At 43.8% G+C, this 12,018-nt stretch overlaps 1 protein-coding gene across 3 annotated transcripts in view; it reads right to left on the bottom strand.

The window, feature by feature from the left end:
• Positions 1 to 12,018, bottom strand: part of LOC148039855 (peptidyl-prolyl cis-trans isomerase FKBP13, chloroplastic-like) — a 54,304-nt gene that overhangs the window by 27,907 nt on the left and 14,379 nt on the right. For 2 of the 3 annotated variants that reach the window (XM_087694672.1, XM_087694664.1), the window contains exon 4: positions 6,473 to 6,541. The exons of the other annotated variant lie outside the window; for it this stretch is intronic. In XM_087694672.1, coding sequence (XP_087550798.1) covers positions 6,473 to 6,541 — 69 coding nt within the window. The remainder of the gene's footprint in view (positions 1 to 6,472; positions 6,542 to 12,018) is intronic. 3 annotated transcript variants of the gene reach the window in all.

Below are 12,018 nucleotides of genomic sequence, written 5' to 3'. Positions count from 1 at the left end.
CACTCATTGTCGCATCACAAAGAAGTAGAACGAGTCTGGGGGCAGCCGAGTTCCTCCAACAATCTCCGAAGCCACACAGCCTCACATGTGGTGGAAGACGCGGCCCGATACTCTGCCTCAGTAGACAAAAGGGCTACCGTGGGCTGCTTCTTGCTATTCCATGAGATAACTCCTGCACCCAAGGTAAAACAGTAGCCTGTAGTAGACCGCCTGTGCTCCACATCGCCAGCCCAATCCGAGTCACTCCAACCTGCAAGTACAAGATCTGAACCACCTGTGCCTGCTGGATAATGAATCCCTAAGTCAGAGGTCCCCCTCAAATACCGAAGTATACTCTGAGCAGCCTGCCAATGCACCGTCTGAGGTTCAGTCATGAACCCCGCCAAGAGATCTACAGCAAAACAAAGATCAACACGAGTGTTGAGGAGCCAAATCAAGAATCCAATCAACTGACGGTAGCGGGAAGCATCTACTAAGGGAGAATCTGAATGTGAAGTGGCCTCCAGGTTGGATCCATAGGAGTAGTAATGGTCTGACAAGCCTCCATCACAAAAGACACCAAGAGCTCCTGTACATATCTATGTTGAGAGATGAAAACCCCCCTCTGAGACTGATAAATCTCATGGCCCAAGAAGAAGTGGAGTAGACTCAAGTCCGTCATCTCAAACATCTGATGTAAAGCTGCCTTCATCTCTTTGACCTTCTATGCATGATCACCTGTGACAATCAAATCGTCAACATACAACACAAAAAGCACACAACTAGCCTCGGAAGTGTGTACATAAAGCTGCGGATCGGCCTTGCAGCGTCGATATCCCAACTGTGATTGAAGGAACAAGTCAATCTTCTCGTTCTATGCACACGGAGCCTGCTTGAGGCCATACAAGGCCTTCTTTAACCTGTAGACTTGCCCATCTAAAGATCCAAAGCCAGGAGGCTGCTCTACATAGATCTCGTCCTTCAAATCACCATTGAGGAAGACTGACTTCACATCCAACTGGTAGACAAGCCATCTCCTATGGCTAGCCAAGGCAAGAACAGCTCAAATAGTCGCCATACGAGCAGTGGGGGCAAAAGTATCATGACAGTCAATCCCGGGGCACTGTGCAAAACCTTTAGCAACAAGGCGAGCCTTGTGCTTGTCCAAAGAACCATCGCTAAGGTACTTGGTCTTGAGGACCCATTTGACGCCAATCACCTTCTTATGAGAGGGGCGAGGCACGAGGTACCAAGTGCCATTCCTCTCAATAGCCTCCAACTCGGCTTCCATAGCTTTCTTCCATGGGGCGGACTGTAAAGCCTCCTTCACGGAGGTGGGCTCTCGATCCTGCATAACATGGGTCATCAAACAATAGTTAGAGCAAACAAGCTCCGTAGAATGTGCCTCATGCCTCCGTGACCGCCACGGACCATCTTGCGGTCCCCACTCCTCAGGGACCCCCTCGATCCCTGAATCTCGGAGTGTCAACAAGGAGGAGGCCGAACCTCTCCTCGTCGCTCTCCATCAGCTGAAGACTCTAGGATATCCACCGATGGTAACTCCTTGGGGGTGACCAGTGGAACAGTAGACTCTGTATCGGAAACAGAATCGGAATCAAAAGGCACTGGCTCCAAAGGAATTGTCTCGGGAGCCCAACTCTCCCCTAGATCTCCAAGAATGGGATGCTCCTCACCCGCTGCTATGGCCGGAACCTCCACGAACCACACATCTCGACTGGTGTACACATCCTGCTTTACAGGATCATACAAACGATAGCCTTGGGACTGAGAGCTGTAGCCAACGAACACCTGTCTTCGGGAAGCCGCTTCAAATTTATCACGATGAGGCTTGGGAATGTGAACATAGGCATCACACCCAAAAACCCTAAAATAAGAAACATCAGGCTTAGTACCAAAGTAAGCCTGAAAAGATGTTATCCCATCAATGGCCGAAGTGGGGGATCGATTAAGGATGTGGACTGCAGTAGCCACAGCCTCGGCCCACAGAAACTAAGGTGTCTGTCGGTGCTCCATCATGGTGCGCGCCATCTCGATCACACTTCGGTTCTTCCATTCAAGAATGCCATTTTCTTGAGGAATGTTGGTGTTAGCAAACTCCTGGTGAATGCCTTTATCTGCACAAAAACGAGCAAACTCATTAGAAACAAATTCACCACCCTTGTCGAAGCGCAAGGTCTTCAATCGCCGGCCCGATCGATTCTCAAAGAGAAGCCAATCCTTGAAGTGGGAGAAAGCCTCCGACTTCAACCCCAAGAAGTAGGCCCAAGCCATCCTGCTGTAGTCATCTACGATCAACATGAAGTACGAGCTCCCGTTCAAGGACTCGTTCCGCATAGGGCCACAAAGATCCGTAGATACAAGCTCCATCGGGGAAGTAGACCGCCGCAAAGCTTTGTTGGGAATCGCATCCCTATGCTGCTTCCCACGAATGCAGGAGACGCGTGGCTACTGGCTCACCACTATGTCCAACAACCCTTAAACAAGCTGTCCATGTGATGCCCTCCGAAGATAATCATAGTTTAGGTGACCAAACCGAGCATGCCATAGCTCGGACTGTGTCTGAGAGGTAAGAAGAAGAGTAGGGAGAGCGGTAGAAGACGTCAATTTGTAGATGCCATTCTCCTCATAGCATGATGAGAGAACCTTCCGTGATCCACGATCAAGGACTCGTACCGAATCACTGTCAAACTCCACCAAAAGTCCAAGTGAACAAATCTTATGAACAGAAAGTAGATGATACCCTAAGCCTGGCACATGCAACACCTCTGAGGTGTGGGTACCACCAATCCATCTGGAATAAGCTACATCTCACCCCGTCCTACAATAGACACCGAAGAGCTATCTCCGATAAGAATCTACCCACGCGAAGGTCGCAACTGGGCAACACCAACTGATGAAGGAGTCATGTGCCGGGAGGCACCACTGTCTACGATCCACTCTCGAGCTTGGGGAGCTGTCATCGCACCATCAGAATCCTTCGGTGTAGAGTCCTCAATGACTGCTAGATAAAGAATCGCAGCTAATGAGGGTGCAGCCACTGCTCCAAAATCCTTCGAGTCCTTGTTGGTGTCCTTCTTGTCTTTGTCGGGGCAATCCTTCTTCCAATGGCCGGTCTTACCACAAATATGGCATATGGACTCTTTTTCCTTGTCCTTCTTTGACTTGTTGTCCTTCTTCTTCTTCTTTTGGTCCTTCCCCTTCTTCTGAGAGGCTTGACCTATCAATGCTTCCGACTTGGAAGCATGCTGTCCCTTCAGTTGTTCCTCTTGGTCCAAGACCATAGAAACCAACTCTTCCCACCGAAGAGTAGATTCACGCCCCGAAGCAATAAGAACGGAGTAGAAAGCACCGAATCGTGGCAGCAACTGGGACATGAGTGTGATCGCCTATCTTCGGAGGAAATTGGCTTCCCCGCATTCTGAACCTGCATCTGAAGCTGTCTAAGCTTGTTGATATGCTCCCGCAACCAAGAAAACTTGTTCACGGACAAGGTCTGCATTTGCACCTCCAAAGAAACCCGCTTCATAAGGGTCATCCGGTTACACATCTGGTCAAGCTCCAGCCATATCTCCCGAGCCACCGTCAAGTGCTCGATGTGGGCTATCACGGCTGTAGTACAAGACAAAAAAAGAAAAGAACGAATCCGGGCATTCAGTTTGTCCTAGTGAGACTCTGCCTTGGCCAACTCCGCACGAGCATCGGAAAAGAGTTTGGACTCATCTCTCACCGAGGGCCGGTCAATCTCCTCCTGTACAAGCTCTGCCAAATCGTAAGACTCAATGATGGCCAACATCATCACGCGCCAGATGCGGTAATTGTCGCCATCGAGTTTTTGATTTGAGGGAAGAGCCGGTAAGACAAGCACCTTCCGATCCATGATCGTCTGGAACTCCAAGTCAATCTCTGTAGACATCTTTACCTGTAATGCCTGCACAAACGCAAAAGCAGCCCCCTCTGACTGTGAAAATGCAGCCTGCTAGGGCTCTTTCTTCCACGTCCCGAACCTTCTTCAACCGCCGGAGGCGATGAAAAAGTAAAACCTGCACTTGAAAGCTGAAAAGACAACCTTCCTCCTCTTCAAACAGCAGCAAACAGCAGCAAATTCACCAACTGGACTCCTTTCCCGCGCGCCCACGCTCGCTTCAGCCTTGTTCCGATGCGCAGCCCTCCCGCTCGCCCTCGAACGCTGGAAACGCAGCCTTGTGTTGCGATGGAATCTCCTCTTCAGGTAGGTTCTTCACTCAGTCAGCCCTTCTTCACTGCTCTGATACCATGTTAGAGTGCAGCAATGCGGAAGCATGGGACCAAGACCAAGAGAGAGAGTGAACACAGAGAGGAGAGAGAGAGAGAGAGAGAGAGAGTGGAAGATGAAGATCTGTTGTATAAGGTGTGCTATATACAAAGATATGCAAATATATACATGGGCGCAGTGTGCGTGACTACGTGTCTCCACCTCGACGATGCAACCTGCTGTCCATCTCGAAGTACGCTGCAGTTTGCACGAATCTCCAGCCTGAAATCTGCAATCACAAGTGGAAACAATGTGCTGGCTGCCGGCTATAAATAGCCAAGAATAATGCGATAAAATATGGCAGGTCGGCTGCATTACAGATCTGTCCGACCTGTACCAGACTGCCATGTGGCAGCTGACGTGGCACGTGACGTGGCTGCCTGCTCCGCCAGGGGATGACAATCGCTAACACTTACCTCTTGTAGGAGAGCTTTAGTGGTGTGGAACAAGTTGCAAATGTTGTATGAGGCTACATTGACCATGCGTGTAGTGACCCCCTATGCTTAGCTCCAGTAGCTAAAGGTTAGAACCGAAGGGTACTATCCAATCTTTCTTACTTCATGTTACCCAAGTACAAGGTCAGCTTTGGCACATATAGCTCGCGCTGTGAGAGACTCATCCTAGTGGGAACTATGCTCTATAAGCTCCCTCCAAAGTTTGGCGTAGCCAATGTTTTGAGAGCCCAAACATCTTCCCAACTAGTGAGCTTCACTCATATGTCAACGATGCTCCTTGAGCATGAGGCATCCTTAAAGTTACAAGGGAGGCTTCGACCTCAACACGGTGGCTAGGCCGAGGCATTTGTAGCTTCAAATAGGGGTGATAGGAAGCAAAAGACAAAGGCCTAGTGCTATCACTATGGAAAGAAGCGCCACCTACTCAAGGATTACAAGGAGTTAGCAGCTTGATAGAATAAGGAGAAGAAGAAGAAGAAGCAAAATACGAACTCCTCCTATGAGTCATCCTCATCCTTCTCTGACTCTGACTCTGACTCGGATCTTCCAACCAAGGTGAAGGCCAAGGCACAGAAAAGCTCATCTTCTGCCGAGAGAGGGGAGGGCATGGCTGCCCATCCTTCTACTGCTTTTTAGTGTTGGTAATGTGGTTATCCCTCACAACTGTCTAGTGCCAGAGAGGGAGTGTGAGAGGGTGGAGCGGTGGGCAAGATGAGACTCATCTATATAGGTATACATGTGCAAAGAATCCAAAGAGGGACTCCCCCATGTCGACTGAAGCCTCGTAGGTTTTGAAATCCTAGAGCTAGAATTGACAGCTAGGTTCATGATGGGTTATTTCTTGATAGAGAGTAGGATTGGCTCCTAGTCGGAGCTCACATAAGGGGACACTTTGGCAGTTTGCGAGAAATCCATGGTCACAATGGTCATGTATGCTACTATGCAGCATTGTTGACACACATAAGAGACTGGTATGATTCTTCTGTATTTTCTAGAGCTAGTATGATCAACATTGACATTAGGTTCTTTCTAAGGCACCTTGGTGGTGACTTGATTGCCCACTGCTTGGGTATCCATGGTCCTATTCTGATGGTCATTGTTGTATGTACTATGACAAGTTATTATCATTGTACCATTGTATTGTACCAAATCACCCATGATCCGAGAAAGGGTGGTAGCAGATTAGTCAGCTCATGAGTGAGTCTAGGTGTAGTTTAGTGGACTCGGCACTGGAGTTTATTTTGTGCATTTTTCTAGCCATTATTTTATGGCTGACCAGCTTTTATTGTTATTTTTTATGCCGGCCAACTTTTCTTGTTTTGTGGCCTATTTTATGGCTTGGGCTCTTTTACACACACCATCCATAGGGCTGCAAAAGACTAACGCAAGTGAGAATCCAGTGAATTGGGATATTCTCCATCATCATACATAAAGAGTCAATGTACCTCTTGAAATTTAGAAAATAATAAGAATCAATGAGCTTGTCAAAAGACAACATACACTTGGCAATTTGAACACTTCTACACATTCTTTTTCATAAGCTTAAACTTCAGCCACCAAAATCTTTTAACAACTAGGGTTTCAAAGCTTAAATTGACAAGCCACATGAAAATATTTTATTGCTTTCCATCCAAAGCTGATTTGTTTCAAAGCTCATTAAAAATCAACGAGATCCACACATGTCATGTTCACTCGAAAACAAGATCAATGGAATAGTAATGCATACCTCCACGACATCCTGCACCTCTTTCGCCATAGCCTAGCTGAGGAGGTATTCTTAGTGTACGTTTACCCCCTTTCAAAATGAAAAGCCCTCAAATTAAAACTAGAACCAGATGAAATTACATGATTGAAACAAAGTAACCAAAGCTCGTGCTTTAGAATATAACAAACAGCAGCTTCCATGATAAAGCATTAAAAAGGTCGAAATTCAACTTCGCTTTCATAGTAATAAAGAAGTGTTGGAGTGTCAGCTCCAATTTGAGGATCCTAGAGATTAATTCTCACAAAATACACTTTCTATTTGTATTGAGGACTCTTTAGATACCCTAAGTAGCATTTAAAAATTGAGAACTCTCTCTTAAACAAAGAAAGGCCAATCGAGCTTGAGTGATAATACATTACATATCCATGATCCATTATTGAATTACGTCAGAGTTAGTCTTTAGACAAGCTATACTATGGTTCAGACCTCAAACATTATGATTCATACATATCACACAAAGTAATTGAAATAAACATGTAAATAGCTCATGTACAATATGGCCTAAGTCAAGTTGTGACATCATGATTCTCATTCCAAAACAAATTGACAAAATGTCAAAATCCAAAATGAATCATAATATATCATAATATATCATAAATAACTCATAAATGAGACTAAAGTCATATAATAATCAACTCTCAAGACAAGAATAGATACTAGATTAACAAAGCCCAATAACCAAACAAAATTCCAAAAGGTTAAGTATGTCATCCAAAATCTTGAGTCCTCACAAGTCATTACTCGTTATCATGATCACGTTAAACATTGCCAGCAGTTTTTGTCAAAAAACCCATGTTTTTGGGTCCCCCCTCTGTCAAAAGATGGCGTACCAACGAGACAGAAGGGTTTGCGGGAAGCAACACAAAGTGAACTCGGCAAACATGGAGAAGAGAAGAGAAGAGAGAAGAAACTCTGATGAATGGAATGATGAATTTTTGAATCATGGAGTGAATGTGATACAAGGGAACAAGGGTGCCGTAGCACAAGAAAGATGATGAAGACAACCACGAACCATGAACCACAATGTCCTCCAAAAGGGATGTGAGGGTAGTGGAGAGACTGGAGAGAAGAGGTGGCGGACTGAATGAATCAGCCATGAGGAATGAATGAGAGAGTGGCCTATAAATAGGCACAGTCAGTCTAGGATGGCGCTCCTTTTTGGAGCTACAAACCCTAAACGCAAACCCTAAACGCAAAACGCAGAAACGCAAAAACGCAAACTGCGGGTGAAGTGTGAAGGGTTTCTCAACACCCTCCCTCCCCCCAACAAAAAAAAAACCCACGTTTTTTATTTTCATAAACGTGTATTACTTTAAGAAACGTTTCGTAAGTTTCAAACTCAAAGAAATGTGTTTCTTTGCTGCTATGGTGAAGCAAATGTCTATAACATGGAAATATTACTTGGAAAAAGTGAGAACAAGTTGCACATTCCCGATTAAAACTTGTCCTTAAAGAGATGGCTCATTTTCCCTCATTGAGAAAAGTCTATAGAGTGAGCAAAACAAGCGAACCTACCATGTCAAGATAATCAAGGATAAAGACCACCCATATATTGCAAACTCTACATCACTTTCGAGTGTAAGATTTTGGCTTGTTTTTCAGCAAATTTCAAAATTCCTAGTTCAAGAGACTAACAGGCCCTTGACCTAAGGATAGTGTAACCAGTCTTCCTTCCGTGGATGGGTGGTAAATCCCTGATTATAACTTAATTACAGCAACAAACAATAAATGCAAATCTGAAAATATAAATTTACCTACTGATCTTGGACAATGCACACTCGATTGGCCCCAAAATTGCTGCCCCTTTCGGTATTTCTTTAGCTTTATTGAAGAAAAAGTTGATTTACAATGGGATTCTCTCGATCCCCTTCGTAATCCAAACTCCCTTACTGTCCAAAGTGACCTGCAAGTCTTCAATATGATTTGCCCCTTGATTCGGGCAATTGATTGGCCTTCCCCCACTTCATAGATGATGGAAATGCCCCAAATTCAATGGCTGGCTAGTCCTCCACCAAAATTTAGCTGAAATTCACCTTCAACCTTGTTGAATCCAAGTCTTGGAGCTTCCAATTTCTGGCACACTTCCTGAGACTGCTGTAAATTAGGGTTTACAACCAAGAAATTTGCAATTTCTCAACCTCCAAGGACCAGAATGCTGAGATCTTCAGAGCAAGACTGTGAAATGGCTGGGAAATGAGAGAGAAAGCTATAGAGAGAGAAAATTCAGAGTTTTTTCGCGAAGAATGACTGAAAATCAGTCAAATGCAGTTGTTGCCCTGCCGCAACAGCTTGTAGATGCAAAGAACTGAAGAAAATCAATCATTTACTGTTGCTGCCCTGTCTCAACAGCCTGTAGATGCTGTCACTTGTTGTTGATTGGTCTTCTTTTGCCCCTGGCTGCCTCAGAAGGTCCTCCAATGGTTGCAAATCAGACCAACAGCATCTCCTCCCTCTCTCTTGCTACAGGCTGAATACACTAAAAATGTCTCTCTCCAACCTCTAAAGACGCTTTTTAGTCTTGCATGGGCATTTTTCACAAGTAATAGCCTTCCCAAATGGTTTTTCTAGCATTATCCATAATTAAATACTAATTTTCAGTCTTTAAATACTGAAAATTAATCTAATAATTATTTCGATACCCTGAAAAATAATTTGACTGGCCAATAATTAAATTGGCTAGGCATCTTCCACTCCCAAGTGTCTCTACACCATCTTTGACCATCAGATTGGTGTTAAGTACCATTAAATGCCACTTCTCTAGTGTCACCAACTAACACTTATGGCCAAATGAATAACCTAGGCCAACAACTGGCACCAGATACCACCAAGTACCTATGCGACATAACTTATAGCAACTTTTGCCTTGACATCCTGTGATTTCTTCGGGTCCCGGGCTCGCAAATTTACTTTAACCCCAATTGCACCTCACATGTGCAACATTTACTTAGTCATGTGATTAAAATTAATCCACATGTTAAGTGAGATTTCAAAAATACATGTCCTCATGACAGCTCTCCCCCTTGAAATCCTTGCAATTGTCCTCGATTGCACTGCCAAATACATCAAAAGCAAAGTACTACACTAGAATTTCCATAGGGCATCATAGTCAACACAACATTGTGCTCTGTTGTTCAACCATTCCATACGCCCAACATATGCTGAAAATTATAAGCCAACATAACATAATATAAGACTCACAAAGAATCTCAAAAACATTGCCAAATTATCATGTGACATGTCTATTTCTCATGAGCTCAACTCATCTAGAGAAACTAAACCATAGTATAGCGAAAACCAAGTATAAACCATGGCTAAAACATCAATGGCATCATAGCATATACTGTTATCCATGAAACTAGATGTAAACCATTAAAAACTGAGCATAATCTGATCATAAGTTGATCACTTGCTGATCTGAGAACTGAACACAAACTGCTGCAAATGTGACCCCAAAATGATCACAAACTCATTGCAAAATTGGCCAGCAATCAATGCAAAAATTGATGCAAAACTGATCCAAAAAGTGACTATAAACGGTTCTCAAGCTGATCAAAAACTGAGCTGAAACTTATCAGAATTTTTGTCTCAAAATGGAGGTAAAATTCATGCAAAATTGATCATAAGCTTATGCAAAAGTATAGTTCTAGTGCCCGGGTGAAACTCATACTCATCTGCATACATCTCACAGTGACTAGTACACTAAGTAGTTAATACATCTGACATCCACTGCATATGAGAGCTGTCCATAACTGGAGAAGTGGAAGTGCTACCTCCCTCTTGAGCATCAAGCAATACTCCGGACCCTTGCTCTGTTGAACCTGACAGAACCCAAACTAAAGTCGGCTCTAACTAAAAGGCATCTAGATAAAGCTGCAACAAATGAGGATGGTCTACCGAGTCATCCTCTTCCATCCATTTGGCATCCATTGGTGACTAATTCTGAAATTTCACCAAGTATCTCCTGGAAACTTTACGTTTGACCTTTCTTTCCTTATGTGTCAAAATCTGCTCAAGTACCAAAATCTCATCTAGCTCCTCAACCTCAAACTGAATTTCAGCAGACATATCCTCTAGCACATCACCATGAAAAGGCCTCAACAAACTGACATGAAAGACATTGTATATCCGCCAATGTGGAGGTAATTTCAGCCGATATGCCACATTGTTGATCTTCACCAACACCTGGAAGGGTCCATAGTATCTCATACTCACCTTCGGATACAATCTGAAAGGCCTCAAAGATCTTACCCTTAGTTTGTAGAATAGGTGGTATCTTCTTGCCACCCTCAACCACCTCAAATGTAGATTTGTCCGTAGAACTATGCACTATGTTATTGTAAGCAAACTCAACCAAGGGCAAATACTGCTCCCACTATGTCTTGTGGTCTAAAGCATAGCACCTCAAAACATCTAATACTATGGAATTTGCTTCCTCAAAAACTGACCATCTATCTACAGATAGAATAATGATGAGAATTTCAGCGTGGTACACATATTCTTAAACAAGCCCTTCCAAAATAAACTGGTCTCATCAGGGGGTCTTGATCACTAATGATCGACTCTGGCATACCATGATACTTAAAGATGTGTTGCAAAAACAATCGTGCCATATGATCAACCTTTATTTTCTTCCTCACCGAAATGAAATGGGCTTGTTTGCTAAACCTGCAAATGATAGTCTATATCCTGTCATTCCCTGTAGGTGTCTTAGGAAGCTCAAAAATAAAGTCCATTGCAATGCTCTGCCAAGGCCTATTTGAAATAGGCAAGGAAAGCAACAAACCCGGCATCTTTTGCCTACCATGCTTTACCTTCTGGCATACAATGCATGTCTTAATAAATTATTCTACATCATGCCTCAAAGCTGACCAATAAAAGAAATGCTCCACTACCTTGACTGTGGCATCAATACCTTTGTGTCTTGCATACGGAGGAGCATAACTTTCAGTGATAACTCTAAGCCTTAACTGCTTTGTGACACAGTCATCCATGCATCATCAAAAATCCATCTCTTACACAAAGTGTCCATGCCTTTGGCCATTGCAAAGCTGATCATAAACATTAGCAAAGTTCAAATCAACAACATATTGCTCCTTCATGGCATCCAACTCAATGTGATAAACCATATCAACAGCCAACAACTGAGGTTTATGTCACAGTGCATCACTTTTCCCACTCTTTCTCTCCGATCTATTCCTCTTTCCAGCCCTATTTTTCAGATTTTCCCTGATTTTCAGCCTTATTTTCAGATTTATCCTTTTTCTCAGCCTTTGACTCTTTGACATATAACTTGGCATCATCATCGTGGAATCATGCATCCTTTCCACGCAACAATGTGTTAGTTGTAGTAGCAGTTTCTATAAGCTGAGACATGCTAGAAACAATGGACTTAATGCAAAAATCCCGAATACCCTTTGGCAAACCACAAATATACTTCTCCACCTGCTCATGGAGGGGTACTGTACGATAAGAAGTAATTGGCAACAATCCATTCCAAAACTTCTTAT

Source organism: Lygodium microphyllum, chromosome 2 (genome assembly GCF_053477565.2).
Source record: "Lygodium microphyllum isolate KBCC chromosome 2, Lygodium_microphyllum_v1.1.10, whole genome shotgun sequence".
NCBI lineage: Eukaryota > Viridiplantae > Streptophyta > Polypodiopsida > Schizaeales > Lygodiaceae > Lygodium > Lygodium microphyllum.
This window is presented reverse-complemented; position numbering and strand designations above follow the sequence as displayed.